The following is a 16,899-nucleotide window of genomic DNA, read 5'->3' as shown; positions in this document are numbered from 1 at the left end:
ACATATACATAGAATAGAGTGTATATATGTGAATAGATCTTCTATAGACATGTATATTTAACGTATACATTACTTTATGTTTTATAAATTAGTATATATATTGTAGTATATACTTTTTTTAGAGTAGTACATATACATAGAATAGAGTGAATATATGTGTATATATCTTCTATGGACGTATATCTTTAAAGTATACAAGTGTATATGTTTTATAAATTTGTATGTAACTATATATATATACATATTGTTGTATATATATATATGTATATTGTAGTATATATTTTATTTAAAGTAGTACATATATATTGAATGGTGCATATATATGTGTATATATCTTCTAAAGTAGTATATATTTAACGTATACATGTGTATATGTTTTATAAATTAGTATGTATGTATGTATCTATATATATATATATATATATATATATATATATATTGTAGTGTATATATATATATTATACTATTATAGCATATGTTTTATTTAAAGTAGTACGTATAGTCATATATAATTATATATTGAATGGTACGTATATATGTGTAATTGTTTATATATTTTTAAAAAATATATATTGTATATTGGAGTGTATATAGTGTATATTGGAGTGTATATAGTGTATATTGGATTTTTTTTTTATTTTTTAAACGGGTTTGACCGTTTTTTAACCGAGTTTGACCGGGTTTTGGTGGGTTTGATCAGGTTGGGTTAAGTGGACCAGGTCAGGATGGGTTTTAATTTTTTTACTGTTTGGCCCGGCCCGGCCCGGTTAACGTCAAAATCGACCCTCAACCCGGTTAAAATGAAAGGGCCGGTTTCGGGTTGGCCGGACCCGACCCGTTTGACACCTTTAGGTACGTGTGAGTGTGACAATTTCTTCAGTGAACCAAAAATCATGTGTTTTCTTAATTATATTGGTTCCTTGAGTGAATCGGACTTAAGTGTTGTCATTACTACGTTGGTTCCTTGAGTGAATTGGGTTATGTGCCTAATAGTTAAGCATGGTTTCTTTATGTAAACCAGAATGCATGATATTTGTCTTGACGTTGTTCATTTGGATCCTTGAGTGGTCCTGACTAATTGCAAGTTGTGACGTATTTTTTGTTGTCTATTACTTGTGTAATTGGAATATGATTTACATGATTGTTGGGTCATGGTTGTTGACTTAGCGTCTTATTAGTAGCCACATTTTGATTTGACCTATCAATCTTTGTTGACTCATATGGACTAAACTCATGTTATACATGTTATAAGGTTAAGTGTTATTAACTTGAAGTAGAGTTGCATGATAGGGTTCGTAGTTTTTTTTATTGTACTACGTTATGATTATATGTTGATTATCTTATAGACACGTTAGTATGATATCATTCATGACGGATTTTGATTATCAAAATTTATTTAACATAAAATTCATTATAACATTCACCTAAAACTTAAAAAGGCATGTAAAATATATGTAAAAGCACTATATATGAAATGAATGGAGTAATAACTTAGGAATCAAAAGTGCCTATTATCCTTTCCTTTTCTTGCAAGACCAATTTGCCAGCAAGCGGCTATCCACTTTGCGTGTAATTCCACTTCCCCCGGACAACAAAACTCACTCATTTCCACCCCCCAAACAACCTACCTCCTACATTTCTGCTAAAACAAAATGTCGGATTATCTCCCAAAGGACATTCTTGTCGAAATCCTCTCAAAACTCCCAATAAAAACCCTCGTGCAATGCACAACAATATCCAAATCATGGTATTCCTTAATCACTAACCCCAATTTCATCTCTATCCATTACAATACCCACAGCATCAAATCCCATCGCCGTCCTTTACTCTTCCTCCGACACTACAACATGTTCGATAAAGTCGAACGTTACGCTTTACACTTCGACAATGACGATGAGGAGGAGGAGGAGGAAGGAGATGTGGTTGATTCATTCGAGGAGTATCTCGAACTGGAATGTCCCAAGACAAGTTGTAATGAGTATTTAAGAATTGTTGGTTGTTGTAACGGTCTTATTTGTTTGTCTGATGATTATGATAAGTATACGGAAGCTGTTGTGTTGTGGAATCCTGTTATTCGTTCACATCTGGAATTGCCGCGACCGAATTTGGGGTATAATGGACGTGGGTCTTGTGTTTACGGGTTTGGATATGATGGGTTCAAGTGTGATTATAAGGTTGTTAGAGTTGTTTATAATAGTACTGCTACTGAGGATTATAAGTTGGAGATTCCACCCAGTGTTGAGTTTCTTGATAAGTTGAGGGCTGTTAAGTTCTTGGTTCCACCTGGGGTTGAGGTTTATTCATTGAGTAGTGGGGCCTGGAGGACAGTTTCTGATGTGTGTGGTAACTATATGTTGCATCAGAATCATTCTGTTTCGACTTTTGTTAATGGAGGTGTTCATTGGATTGCGTCTAATTCAAGTGATGATGATGATGGTAGTAGTAGTAGTAGCAGCAGGAGCAGTGGTAATGGTAAAGATGATAGCTTTATCATAGCGTTTGATGTGGGGACGGAAAAGTTTAGTGAAATAAGGTTGCCGGATAGTGTTGCTGAGAGAAGTGTAATGAAATTAGATGTGATGGTTAAGGGGGCGTTGCTTGCGTTAATTGAGTATGAAAAGTTTTGGCAGAGTGACTATTGCTGGATATGGGTGATGAAAGAGTATGGTGTGGTGAAGTCTTGGAGTAGACTGCATAGTATTGATTTGAGAGGAGGATTTAGGAATGTTGTGGGATTTAGGACTCATGGTGAGTTGTTGATTTCTGCCAGAATGGTAGGAATGGTTTCATATAACCCCAAGAAGAGAAGCATAAGCTATCTTGGAATCCATGGCACGAATCGCTCATTTCATGGTGAGCCTTTTTTCGAGAGCCTGGCTTTAGTTGGGAGAGAAGATAAATTTGTGCAGCAGGAAAATTCAACTTCTAATGTTGTTCAAGAAGTTGGGTCTATACTGGATAATGGTGAAGATGGAACTGAGGGACATACATGAAGGTTGGTCCAGGTAAACAACGTTCATGGTGATATCAAAGAGTAAAATGATCTTGATGAGACATTTTCTAGCTCAGTTGATGATTTTTAAAGGTGTCATTCATGCCATATCATACAATGTGAACTTCCTATTAGAGGAAGTTTAAATGAAAATACTCATATTTTCCTGTAGATGTAAACTCTATAGCTGTAATAAGGTCGGATTAGACAGTTCGTTGAATTTGTCATGGTTCTTAGGGATCGTCCGTGCAATATCTAACAATGAAGACTGTGGAAGATACTCTAAAAATGGTTAATGGGTATTTCCTCTTGTAAGATGCTGGAAATTATATATTCCAACAACACCAACAACCTACCCAGTGTATTCCCACAAAGTGGGGTCTGGGGAGGGTAAAATGTACGCAGTCTGTACCTCTACCTTTGATGAATTAGAGAGATTGTTTTTGATAAACCCCCGACTCGGGACAAATAACTGTATTACAAGCAAAAGACATAAAAACAAACAACAAAATGGGGCAACACACCACTAGATAATAAAAGAAACAAGACACTCATAGAGTAATGCTATGAATTATCTATCCAAAATCACAAACATCACCAAAACCCCACGAACAAGAAACTAGAAACTCATGTATAACACTATGACTACAGACATAACTACAAAGAAAGCACTCCTACTAAGGATGCACTCCTACCCACTAACCCTCTACCCTAAACCGCGTTCTCCACACCTTTCTATCAAGGGTCGTGTTCTTCGTAAGCTGTAACTGCTCCATGTCATGCCTAATCACCTCTCTAATATTTTTTCGGCCTATTTCTACCCCTTTTGAAACCATCCATAGCCAACTTCTCACACTTTCGTACTGGGACATCAATGCACCTCGCCATCATATGCTGGAACCATCTCAACCTCACTTCTCGCATCCTGTTTTCCACTGAAGTCACTCTCACCTTCTCTTGAATAATCTCATTTCTAACCCTATCCCTCATAGTAAGTCCACTCTCCGCCCCTTTCAACTTTTGATGTGGGAGTTTTTAACTGGCTAACACTCTGCTCCATACAACATAACCGGGCGGACTGCCACTCTGTAGAATTTACCTTTTAAGCTTAGGAGACACCTTTTCATCACACAAGACTCCCGAAGCAAGTCTTCATTTCAACCACCATGCACCAATACGGTGCATGACATCCTCGTCAATCACTCCATTCTCCTGAATTATAGACCCAAGATACTTGAAACTATCTCCCTTCTGAATGGCTGAAGAATCCAACTCCACTACCACGTCAGTCTCATGCGTCAAGTCACTGAACTTACACTCCATGTCAAATCACTGAAATTATATATTCCGCCATCCTATATCTGCCAAATGATAGCACATTTGCTACTTTGGCTGTGCAAATGATTATGATAATATCCGATGTGTGCATATTTATTATTTATTAGTGTGAAATGATCTTTCAAGACTGAAAAGGACTTATTTTTTCTGGCTCTACAGATCCACCTTGTATAGGGAGAAGATGCATGCTAAAATGCTTGTAAGTCAATGGTTCATATAGTAAATCGTACTTTTGGTGACTTCACATCAAGGAAGTTATGGCGGTTCTATGTGGATTCAAACAATTGTAGCAGGTCTCATAAAGGACACTTTCAGTGTTTAAATCTAAGGAGGCTTGTTTAGTGATCCAAAAATTCCGAGGAGTTTGAGGTAGGAGTTTCTGGAAGAAGAATAGAAGGGGAGGTTGGTGAACATATTATCACAAGGGTAAAATTTACCAGTTGTTTTATCAAAGTCTTTTCTTCTTTTCTTTTTACTTTTTTCCTTTTGGGTGGTGATTCAAGGTACATCATGATGCCCTGTCACACTCTCCCCTTCATCAAGTTAATGCTAACAATGGATTTTTCCCATTTCTAAAAAATAGAAATTTTTCTCTCCTGAGACACCCACATTTTCCTCCTGGTGCTACTTCATCCATCTATGTCATGTATCCTGGCCCCCCTCTTCCTGAGCCACTGCAGCATACTGCTGGATCCAATCCCCCATTGGGCATAAGGTTAAACGGAGCTGAAGAGACTGGTGCAAAGTTAGGGGAGATGTGAGGGAAGCAGTGTTGCTCGCATTACAAGTCTTCCTGTGCGAAGGACTAATATGTGAGTTGACACTTTCTATAAGCCTCTGCTGGACCCAGAAGATATACAGAAATTCAAGACAAGTACGGCTACTGCCTAATCAGTATCTTGACAAACCAACTATATCCTTTTCCACTTGGGTCATTGTTGTGCGTTATCATGTTTTCATATCTATGCTTGTTCTCCTTGGTAATGGTCTTATCCTGTCTCTTACATTGAAAAATCTCTAAAAATTCTCTATCTTGTTGGCCACTCAAGGAGTGTGGTTGGAGAAAGTCTCTCTGCTCCTCAAGGGAGAAGGTGTTGAGAGGGATGGGGTATGTATACTTGCCAAACATTCCCCAAAAAAAATGAGTGGGATATATATATTGGATGGTCAAGGGCTAGGATTTTGGGATGGTTGATCGATTAATGGTGCAGGCAGTAAGGGTGAGGAAGGGGAACAAGGATTTCACTCTGGAGTTTCTTTACTTTTGTCGTGTAAATATGGTGGTTGATTTACTTATTAAAATATGTTTTACTGAAGCTCTTAAGCATTTTTTTTTCTTTGTTATTTGTGACAAAATGTGCATCTGAATAACAGATGTTTAGTGGGAATTTAACTTCTTGCTCTTTGCTGATAATGGCTGCCGTTCAAGGTGTTCTTGCTAATTTGGTTAGTAATAGATTCATACCCTAGTTATCAGCCTCTTTTGCTAGAATAAGAACTTCAGCTTCGGTTACAAAATGTCTTTCAAGTTTACATGTGATGAAAAGGGCATGCTGCTAAGTGCTGATGTGCCGGTGTCCTGAATAATACAGGTGCATCAATGAGAATTGAGTAAACTATTTGCAAGACACATTGCCGTAAATATTTCATGCATTGAATAGAAGAAACTGTATTCTTTGGATATCTTTTGCTCGGGTTGAGTAGTCATCGCAGTCTTGGAGGTTCTTGGTTCTCCTTGGACTATGTCCCCAGCCCCAACCTTCCGTCATCTTCTCTTTTGTGGATGCTTTGCTGGCTGCCATTCAAGATGTAGTCTGATTTAGGCAAACTTTTTCAGGAATAGTAGGTTGCAGCAATGCTACAGTAGAAGGAAGATAATATTGGAGAGGTTTTACTGGTTCACAACCATGGATTATCAAGCATCCTTATCATGTGATGCTGGCTTCTGACATCGTCACCTGGTCCAATGTTAATATTTTTCGTTGAACGACTAGCAAAATGTAATTGCATACTTGGCTCTGTATATATCTAGAAAATTTAAGGGTTTGCATATGAAACAAAAGAAGATAGATTGCTTGTGCAATGACCTATAATGTGGGTGTCTATGCTGCGTTGTTAATTACATACTTTGCTAGTAATTTAGTAAACAGTCAACCGTGTGGTCCGCAAATTTGTGGACTCTGAGGCAGCCATCTAATTACAGTACTTACTGAAAAGTAGTGATGTTTTCAACTATAAGGTTGTTGTCTCCGTATCTGTTCGAAACACAAAATGATCGTCTCGATTGAAATTTGTTTATAGAGTGTTACACTTTTTTATTTAAGTCATAATTGATGATTGTATGTAGACACCTAGTTTTTACTACTCGATTGCTACTGCCTTTTGTTTTCTTCTTGTTAAAAGAGTACTTGGTTTTCTACATAGTTTCTTGGATTTAACACAGGCGCAAAAGATATTTTCTTATTACCTACCCACCTACAATTGATGTAATTCACAGCTAATAATAATCTGGTTACATATCGCCATCTTCGAGCTAACAAAGGAGAAAGAGCCACATATATGTAGGAGATACTGCAACTTCAAATTATTTGTGAAAGATGTTTGCATAACTGCTCAGATATAAAAGTTAGTTAGCTGCTATTATACCACTAACAAATGGCAGAAAAGAGGCCAACCTACAGGAAAAAAGAATTAACTTTTGTGATACTCGTCTGATGGTTCCACGATTGCTCAAAGATTCTGTAATGACTTTCTTTTTAGTGTTAAATAAGTTGTCACATAAATTACAATTAAAAGGCCATATATACACACACACATATACACCGTCTGCAATCAATCTCCAAACTAGCTCGTGATGTGGAACTTAGTTCAAAGTTCCACATATAACAGCTGAAAAGAAAAAAATATCTTAATCGTAAAGTGTTAGATATTCTAATGGTGTGAGACTTATGGAGAAAATCATAGAAGTTTGGCTCAAAGTGGGCAATATCACTATCATGTTAAGAGTATATTGGGTTGTTTCTTTTTAGCCCAACAGATAGTTATAGTAAAATACCATTCAACAAGAGTTTAGAGTAAGAGGATGCCATTGTTCCTTGGCATCCTTGAGCTGAGGTCTATCAAAAACAATCTCTCTACTTTCGAGGTAGGGTCGAAGGTAGAGGTAAAATTTGTGTATACTTTGCTCTCTCCGGACTCCACTTTGTGGAATTACATTGGGTATGTTGTTGTTTTGCATTGTTCCTTGGCACCCAGATGATTTGTATCTTTCCTTTGCAGATTCTTAACAGTGAAGTGCTTGTAACCTTATTAGTACCACTTCCATATTTCCAAACTATAGTTTATAGAACTCCGAAGATCAAGAATCCGAGATAATGACCGTGGCTTGTTGAAGGATTTTCATTTGCATAAATTATTCCGTGTATCACTATCATTTTGTAGAAACAAACGAAAGAAAACAAACCAAGAAACAATTCTCTTATTGGTTTCTCCAAATTCAAAACAGATGGTATAGTAAAAATAAAAAAGTGCAGGCCGCAACATTGTCCATATTGATTGAGGAATATTCTGTTGTAATCTGTGTATGAACTCATTTTCCAAGTAAGCAATGATGGGAACCTGAAATTTAAAATACCATTTCAACATCTATCACCCTGTCTGTTTCGGATCATTAAAGTCTTCCACCAATTTTACCTGAAAATTTGCTCTTCATTTCTGTGATTCTTACTTCCTTTATTAAATACAAAAATACCTTACAGTTCTGGTTTTACATTGTTCCATGGACTGCGATCATGCAAAAGAAAAGAAGCTGGAAGATGAACCGAGAAATCTGATAGCTTGTCTGCCAAAGGAAATAGCACTTGACATAATCTCAAGGCTTCCTATTTCGTCTCTCATTCAGTTCAGGTTTGTATGCCAAACCTGGAACATGTTGACCCGTGATTCACGCCTTGTTGATATGCATCTATCTCGTGCAGTGAATATTAACCCATGCCTCCTCTTTACGACTTACCATCCTAAAAAAGAGCAGCTTTTCTTTGTTGAACTGTCTGATCGTCATGATGATGAGCACACATTGCAAGAGATTCAGATTCCCTTTTCAACATCCATGGACTTATTTCGAGTAGTAGACTCATGCAACGGCCTGCTATGTCTATCTGGTGTCTATGACCATGAAGAAGCATACATATACAATCCTTTCACCAGAGAATACAAAAAGCTGCCAAATTGTAATGAGCTTGATGTGAATGAGGTGGTTTATGGTTTCGGATTTCATCCTGCTACTAATGAGTACAAAGTGATCAAAATAGGCTACTATCCTCATGTCTATTATGTACCTTGGTGTTTTCACAAGTCCGTAAAATATGGGTATCCACTCTCAGAGGTTCACGTGTTCAGTCTGAAAAGCAATACTTGGAGAAAGTCAGAGGAAATACCTTACAAGCTTTATAATTCTCCTGGGGTTTTAGTTGGTGGAAAGCTCCACTGGGTGACTAGATTTAACTGGCACCTTGATCGCCTTATCATTGCCTTTGACCTATCTAATGATACAGTTCAAGAGGTTTCAAGGCCTGACTTCACTGTCAACTTATATTATTGTAGATATCATCTTGCTGCCCTAGGAGGGTGCCTATCCGCATGTTTATTAACCTCTAATGGCGAGAACTTGGAAATTTGGATCATGGAAGAATATAACAAGAAAGAGTCTTGGATGCACAAGTTCAATATTGGATCTTCCTCAATTTTGGGTCAAGATTTGCCCGAGTCATATGACATATGGAGGACTAGTTTGCAAAAGGAAACTGTTACAGTGATGTGCCTCCTCAATAATGGTGATATCTTGCTCGATTGTCAAGGTGGGATTTTAATTGCCTATAGCACAGACAAGAAAATCTTGAAGAGCATAAGCCTTTGTGGTATGCCGAAGTCCTGTAAAACAACTGCTCATGTAGGAAGCCTCAACTGGATTGATAACTTAGCTTAAAGTGGAAAACAATGCCTTTGTATCCCTTTGGCAGGAGTATATTGTTCTTTTATCTCCCTGTATCACTTGAAATTCTGAGGAGTGATGCATACCTTATCTTTGTTTGTGGCAGTCCCTATTTGAACTTGTCAATTATAGTGTCAAAAAAAACTTTTATGGCAGTGTAGCTTAGCTTTCTCATCAAGACGCAATTCTCGTCTTTGTTTCTCCATGTTAAGCAAATCAAAAAGTGCCGGCCATATCATGACGGATTCTCATGCCTTAAGCTGTTTAATTGAGGAAAGTTCTGATGCAAGCTGTTATTTATGCATCATTGTCCTGATAAACAGATAAACATTGATAGAGACATGAAAACTGGAATACTAATTTCTGTAACGGACAAAAATAACATAGTCAAAACTGTTGGTTGCAATTACCTCGTCTGTTTGTTATGATTGATGTTTGTATACAAGTCTTTATCCTGAAGGGAAGCCTTGGAGTAACTGGTAAAGTTACTCGCATGTGACCAGGAGGTCATGGGTTCAAGCCTCGGAAACAGACAACCTACCTCTGGCAGAAATACACGGAAAGGCTGCATACAATAGACCCTTGTGGTCGAACCCTTCCTCGGAACCTGCACATAGCGGGAGCTTTAATGCACCGAGCTGCCCTTTTATTAAAAAGAAATTCTTTTCCGGCTTTTCTCCTTCCATTGGTTGTAATTTGCAAGTGTGAGTGAGTCATATGAAGAATCAGATACCAGTTGATAGTGTAGCTGAAAACCTTAGTTGTATGCTAATGCTTGATGTGAATGCTAAACCAGTCCATCCTAACGAACCATGTTAGGTGGTGATTTTGGTATGACGAAGCTCACTTTTCATGAAAACAATTTCCACGGGTAAGTCATTTTCTGGTGTTTGGTTAATAGAAAATGCTTTCCAAGGAAAACATTTCCGATCAAAAGGGGGAAAATGACCTTAATTATGGCCGGAAGTCATTTACTTATAACTATCTTCCAACTTTTAACTTCATATTACTTGCACCAACTTAAGGACAGCATTTAAGGTTTCATCAAAACACTACCTGAAAATGACTTCCGTCGTATCATACATAGAAAAAGCTGATTTTCCACTCATTTAAGCAAAGTATAGAACTTTTTTATACTCCCTAAAGGGGCAAAACTGTAGCGAACTGATCCTTTTGCTCTCACTCTCCTCTGGTGTGAAACAGTGTCACTAGTAGAACGGGAACTTCTCAGTGAATTATATCTAAATTTGCCAGCAAGAAACAGGAACTTCTCACCGATCCACTGAAAAACTTTTGCTGCTGAAAATTAAGCTATGTTAAAATCCTGGTTCAGGGTGCCGAGTTTTTGCTAGTTAGCATAATACTATACAGAAAGATGGCATGCCATAGCAAAAGAAGACAACAGAAGAGCTAGTGTTAACCAAGTAAAGTTGTCATCAATGCAATCAGCAGTGAGGCCAATATACCAAAAGTTTAAGCCGTTGGAGAGGACATAAATTCAATTACTTAGTTATATCTTCAATAGTTAGCAACAGAAAGTTAGGTTGGCATAATTCACTCCTATGTCTAAATAGCCCCGTTGTGTTTCTTTTCAAATTTTAGTTCGTCTTTTGAATAGATTTTCTTCTAATTTTTTTGTTTTGCGATGTCTAGTTTACTATTATACCAAATTTTTTCTATGGATCAATCATATTATTGTCCCAATTCATCGAGACAAGTCACCAATGAAGTTGAAGAACTCTTATGACAGTACGTTGCATCTCCCTAAAGTAAAAAGAGTCTCCAGCTCGTCACCTTTGAGCATTCAAATTCAATTAATGAACAACAGTAGTAACAATGAAAGCAAGAAGCAGAGAGAAACACTCGATTCACTCCATGAATCGTATTGCCTTTAAGACAGCAGAAAACTGCCTCTTATATACATGTTAAATTGTTCAAGTTCATATGAAAAGCATGGCATACATTTTCACAATTTCGAAAGCAAGCATTTGTACCTTTCTCACTCAATAAGGAACAGGTTTTGATTCTCCAAGCTATCAGATAATGATGCCAAATTGATTGTCAAAAAATCCATAGATCAGATAACTCAAGTTGTAGTTCAATGCGATAGGCTCTTGTAATGTGCTAATGTTTACCCAATAATCTATCCTTGATACATTTCACATAAAATAATGCACATAATAATGGAAACAAAAGAAAACAGCAGTGGCTTGTCTATTAATACTAGATGGCAGAGCCTGCACCAGCGCGGGCCCAATAAAAAGTACGCAGTGATTTTTATGTTAAATAATGAGAACGTCCTGATATTATAAGAAAAAAATTATATACTCCACATCACAACATACATACATGAGTTTATCATTAGGAGTTATCCCATAAGAGAACATTATTGTAAGGCTACAGAATCAAGGATGGAGAAGTAGCAACTTCAGTCAGCTAGTTCAAAGTAAGCAGTTTCTATGAACACAATCTGCTAAACCTCAAGGATCTTTTTTTCGAACAAACAGAACATGAAATGTAATAAAACAACTCTGAGAACATCATCTTATTTCTATCAATATTCACTGTTCACTGCCTTCCTCAGATATATAATGAGTACAAGCAGATAGCAAATGCAGATTCTTTAGTGGACCTTATTGGCAACATTGCACTGCCTTTTGATTTCACCCTTTGTTCCAGTAAGTGGTTTATTCACAGAATGAATAGTGATACTTTTGAGAATTCCTAGAAGAAATATACAAGGCTGACTTCTTGAGCATAGAGAAATTGTAATTCTGAAAAATTGTAATACAACTGAGGTAAAATAACATCATATTTATATTAGAAATGCAAACGGAGAACAGAGAACAGAATGTGTTTTAGGTTCTATCGGCAAGAAGAACACGTGCTATTACTTGTATTCAGAAGAAGAGTAGGTACCTTCCTATAAGAATGAATACTATGAGTTGCGTTAACGACAATTAAAACATTAAGCGAAAATAAAAATTAGACTTGTATTAATTCTACGAAAGGGGAGGCAAATCAGCTGAAGAAACAAATGAAGTTTTTTGTTCTGCTGTTGAGTAGTTTTAATCACTTTTTGAACATGAAAGCAGTTTTCCCCCAATTGTTATAATTATTTACATAATCAAAAAAAAAAATGGAGAAATCTCGTTCATTTGAAGAGTATAACTGCAATAAGAAAACAATGAACCTACCCTCCGATGCGTATTACGAATAGAAGTTTGGAATCTGGCGTAATCGTTGCTCCCTTGGTTCTTCTTTTTCCCCTTAGTTCCATTTGGACAAGGTCCATCTCCTGAATGAAAGAAAGCAAATAAGAACTTAGACAATCTAAAGAGGTTTGAAGTACAATACACAACAAACAATCTTGCTGACTTAGGCTCGGAACACGACAATATAATGTTGGGGTCATTGTGAATGTTCTATTTTGTTTAATGAGAGGCAATTTAATTAGATATAAAAAGAAAAATTCAGAAGCCACATGCAAAGTTTGTGATCAAAATATTGTAACAATATGGTTCACCTTGTAAGCATTTTTGGGAGCATCTCCACCATCAACTTCAATCCAACGGTTTAATCCCTGCAAAGTTAACATGTGAATGTCATCAAAAAATCCAATATAGAAGATTATTTCTAAAACCACAGTCATTCCAGAGGCAACATACAGGTTATAGACAGGACCTCATATTATGAAAAATTGACTGTAAGTTTACTCAACTTTAGTTAGTTACTAACTTATGAGGTAAGTATAAGCTAAAACAATATAACTGCCCATTATTAGGTAAACCAAGAATAAGGATCGGTTCCAACTCTAATAGTTTTTCTTTTTTTATATCAAGACTCCAATAGCATATTAAGAGCAATATACCTGTCAAAAATTGAACACTTAAAAGACCATGTCAATGTCAACAGAAAGGTTTTTGTTTGCATCCATTGTGCTCCAGATGACCCCTTCTGCTTTCAACTTCTTCCTTTTTTCTAGGAAATGAAATTAAAGAAAGTAGTAATCCAGCAGTTTCTTCATTTAAATCCAAAAAGATAACCTCACAGTTTCTTTTCCTAGAGAAAATAAAGAATGAAGCACAATAGTTTCACCCGTAATTCGCACAAAGAAACAAACGTACCCTTGTTAAACTCCAGTCCCTTGTACTTTTTGAATCCTCAAACAGAACATAATTTGTCACTTGTTAGAGTGAAAAGTTAGATTTCCTCAATATCCTATTTCTGAAACCTGACGGACACTAATTATAATAACGCTAGTGTCCGGAATAACTTATGGGCGCCTTCCACAGCCTACCATAATAATTTAGTACCTATTGTTTTATAGTTTCTTAACCAGCTCTTTCTTTGTAAATTCTCACAACCAACCATGAAAAGAAGAGCTTAAAACCTAAGTTGCTCGAATTCTCCAAAAATGTTGCCACAGCAGCGTCTAATCCTTAAAAAAAAAAGAACACTATTTTTGGAGGATCGGACATGCACCCGTCGACATTTTCGAAGAGTTCGAGCAACATAACTTAAAAGCAATACATTGGACCTGAAACATTTCAGTCAATCAAACAATAGTGTTAAAAAACAATGAGGAAACTAAACATCTACCGGAACTCCACTGAATGGATTAAAACAACATAAATTAAACAAAAACCAAACGACGACCAATTTTGAGAAAGCAAGATAAAGCTTCACTTACATTTCGGAAAGAAGAAGCTTGGCCAATAATTCTTTCAAAGGCAACTTTCAATCAAACCAAACTTCCAACAATTCTTGTAACACAAAATTCATAATACAATTCACTCTTGCACTACTCAGTTCATCGAAGTTCAAAGAAAACAATTAACTATTGAGTCATCGACAATACATATTGATACACAACCACAGTCTAAATCATCTGAAAATCAACACAGAATTGTGTCTAAAGAAACAGTTCATCCCGGACAAAAAATAATAGAGATGGAGCCACGGCAACACACAAGGTTTCCTAAAAAGCACACTATATATAGTACCAAACAAGAAATTTCGTTACTTGATTAGATCCTCTGGAAACCGAAAAATATACTATCTTTTGTTAGTTTCGTTAGAATTGTCCTAATTCACAAGGAAACATAGTTGTTGACCTCAGCAAGAATATTTCAAATAACTATGAGATTTCCATTGCAAGTTCTTCAAATTCTGACAAAATAGGCTATTCTAATTGGATGCCAATAATCATCACAACAATAATAATATACTCCTCCTATGTATGATGCCGAAGAATTTTCACAAACAGGCAGGTTCGCTGAAGAATTTTCACAAATAGTTAAGAGAGCAAAAGATGACATAAATAATGAATTTGCAAAAGTATGATGCTAATGCTTCTTTTTCCCCCAAACCATAGAACCATAGAAGGAAAGAGTGAACAAAAAAAAATACCCGACAATTTCTTTTCCCCTAAATTACTCTCACTAAATAAGCTCAAATTCAACTCAAAGGAACCACAAATAAGCAAATAAAGAGAATTCCAACTCTAAACACCAGAGCCAAAAGCAAATTAATCAACACACACAGAGAGAACAAAGGAAGGGAAGATATACATACATACCTGGAAACAAAAAAAAGAGCCAAGCAGATGTTGTAGCTAGAGGTATATCTCTGTAGAAAATAAGGTAGCCACGTGTGTTGCTGTAGAAATACCACCAACAGTAACCAAATTAAAAGACCAAAATATCCCTTGGCTGGAGCATGCAAAGACTAAAATGTCCCTGTGAGGAAGCACACATGACAACCATCACCTGTGTGCTTCACTCACATTTATATATAGTAGTAATTAATACAATGGCATATAATCATACAACATAAACTTGGTAACTTCATTGATATACCAGTAACGTTTCCAAAAATAATGTTCATTTTTGACATTTTACAATGCAATAATGCTTATCAAGATTTCTCCATGAGTTCATAATGGGCTACACAAATCGAATTCCTCTAGCATGATTCTCACAATTTCATAGCCCTCAATGTTACCCCAAGAAAATGTGTGTTTTCATGGTCCACTTGATGATAAAGCACCTATCATCTTGTCCACCTCCAAATGAAAATCAAGATTGCGATCGTTAAGACCATCCCTGCATATTTGATCCATCTATCGACACGATTTCTTTTCTCAATGAGTCTCATTACAGAAATCGACAGCCCCAAAGTGTTGAGCACGTCCAGTGCTTTTCGTTTTCGTTGGGCTCTCTGCAACAAGGTTTAACAAAATACAACCAGTTTAATCATAATACGCTTGAGACTAGAACATTAGAAACTAATAGCAGAAAAATTTGTTTTTAACCAGAGTAAATTTATTACAATTGTTAGGATCGAGAATCCCGGATAGTGCGGAATTAAACAAAGTAATCGTTTGAAGACGATAACAAAACGATAAGTTGAGAAAATAAAGAAGGCACAAATTTAATGTGGTTCGGTCAACTTGACCTACGTCCACAACCAAAAGAGAACAACTTCACTAAACACCAATGGAACAAAAAGAGTACAAAGATACAAAAGAGAGTACAAAATTAGAGTAATTAAATACTCTAATAGCCCAAATACCCAAAAGAATAACCTCACTCCAAAGAAGAGGTTCACTCAAAGTATTTCCCAACACAACTCTCTTACAAATACTCTCTACAAAGAAGAAAACAAACACAACTAAATCTTCTTCAAATGTTGGTGTTCTTCTCTAAATGGTATATTTCAAAGAGGGTGGAAATGCCTCTATTTACAGGCACAAAACAAACCTACGTTGATGTCATCAATGACATCAACACACTACTTTGCCAACCAAATTTGACAAGAAAACAACTTGCATGCAATGTTGGACTAGCCAACCAAATTTGACAAGAAACAAATTGCATGCAATGTTGGACTAGCCAACCAAATTTGACAAAACCAACAAATGATCTTTTGTAATGTGGCCTTTTGTTTGTTTCTTGGATTCACACTTGGTCAAACAAAGTTGCTACCAAGCACATGCAAGATCATTTGTTGACTTTGTCAAATTCGGTTGGCTAGTCCAACATTGCATGCAATTTGTTTCTTGTCAAATTTGGTTGGCTAGTCCAACATTGCATGCAAGTTATTTTCTTGTCAAATTTGGTTGGCAAAGTAGTGTGTTGATGTCATTGAGGACATCAACGTAGGTTTGTTTTGTGCCTATAAATAGAGGCATTTCCACTCTCTTTGGAATATACCATTTAGAGAAGAACACCAACATTTGAAGAAGATTTAGTTGTGTTTGTTTTCTTCTTTATAGAGAGTATTTGTAAGAGAATTGTGTTGGAAAAATACTTTGAGTGAACCTCTTCTTTGGAGTGATCTTTCTGAGGTTATTCTTTTGGGTATTTGGGCTATTAGAGTATTTAATTACTCTAATTTTGTACTCTCTTTTGTATCTTTATACTCTTTTTGTTCCGTTGGTGTTTAGTGAAGTTGCTTCTCTTTTGGTTGTGGACGTAGGTCAAGTTGACTGAACCACATTAAATTTGTGCCTCCTTTATTTTCTCAACTTATCGTTTTGTTATCGTCTTCAAACGATTACTTTGTTTAATTCCGC

General features: G+C 36.4%; 2 protein-coding genes and 1 pseudogene across 11 annotated transcripts; 2 read left to right on the top strand and 1 right to left on the bottom strand.

Moving 5' to 3' along the window:
- Positions 1-1,494: 1,494 nt before the first annotated feature.
- LOC107878121 (F-box protein At3g07870) lies at positions 1,495-6,452 on the top strand. Of its 10 annotated transcripts, XR_007057646.1 has the most exons (4): positions 1,496-3,005; positions 4,490-4,756; positions 4,914-5,204; positions 6,168-6,452. XR_007057646.1 is itself a non-coding variant. In XM_016725007.2 (2 exons), the coding sequence occupies exon 1, from the start codon at positions 1,653-1,655 to the stop codon at positions 2,991-2,993; it is 1,341 nt and encodes a 446-aa protein (XP_016580493.1). In that variant the 5' UTR covers positions 1,495-1,652; the 3' UTR covers positions 2,994-3,005; positions 6,168-6,452. The 10 variants fall into 10 exon arrangements, 3 of the variants coding, with proteins under 3 accessions (XP_016580493.1, XP_016580492.1, XP_047271186.1); XR_001676737.2 differs by lacking the exon at positions 4,914-5,204; XR_001676735.2 differs by lacking the exon at positions 4,914-5,204 and having other exon boundaries at positions 5,923-6,452.
- A 151-nt stretch (positions 6,453-6,603) lies between these two features.
- Positions 6,604-9,808, top strand: LOC107876670 (F-box protein At3g07870-like). Its single transcript, XM_016723539.2, has one exon. It carries the CDS (start codon positions 8,109-8,111, stop codon positions 9,312-9,314), a length of 1,206 nt encoding a protein of 401 aa, XP_016579025.1. The 5' UTR covers positions 6,604-8,108; the 3' UTR covers positions 9,315-9,808.
- Positions 9,809-14,901: 5,093 nt separating this feature from the next.
- The window catches only part of LOC107878122, a 10,289-nt pseudogene continuing 8,291 nt past the window's right edge, over positions 14,902-16,899 (bottom strand).

The sequence above is a fragment of the Capsicum annuum genome, chromosome 7 (assembly GCF_002878395.1).
Source record: "Capsicum annuum cultivar UCD-10X-F1 chromosome 7, UCD10Xv1.1, whole genome shotgun sequence".
In the NCBI taxonomy this organism is placed as follows: Eukaryota; Viridiplantae; Streptophyta; class Magnoliopsida; order Solanales; family Solanaceae; genus Capsicum; species Capsicum annuum.
This window is presented reverse-complemented; position numbering and strand designations above follow the sequence as displayed.

What these genes read in the sequence shown, in the direction of transcription:
- LOC107876670 (XM_016723539.2), top strand. Translation starts at nt 8,109, where the DNA reads ATGGACTGCGATCATGCAAAAGAAAAGAAGCTGGAAGATGAACCGAGA.
- LOC107878121 (XM_016725007.2), top strand. Translation starts at nt 1,653, where the DNA reads ATGTCGGATTATCTCCCAAAGGACATTCTTGTCGAAATCCTCTCAAAA.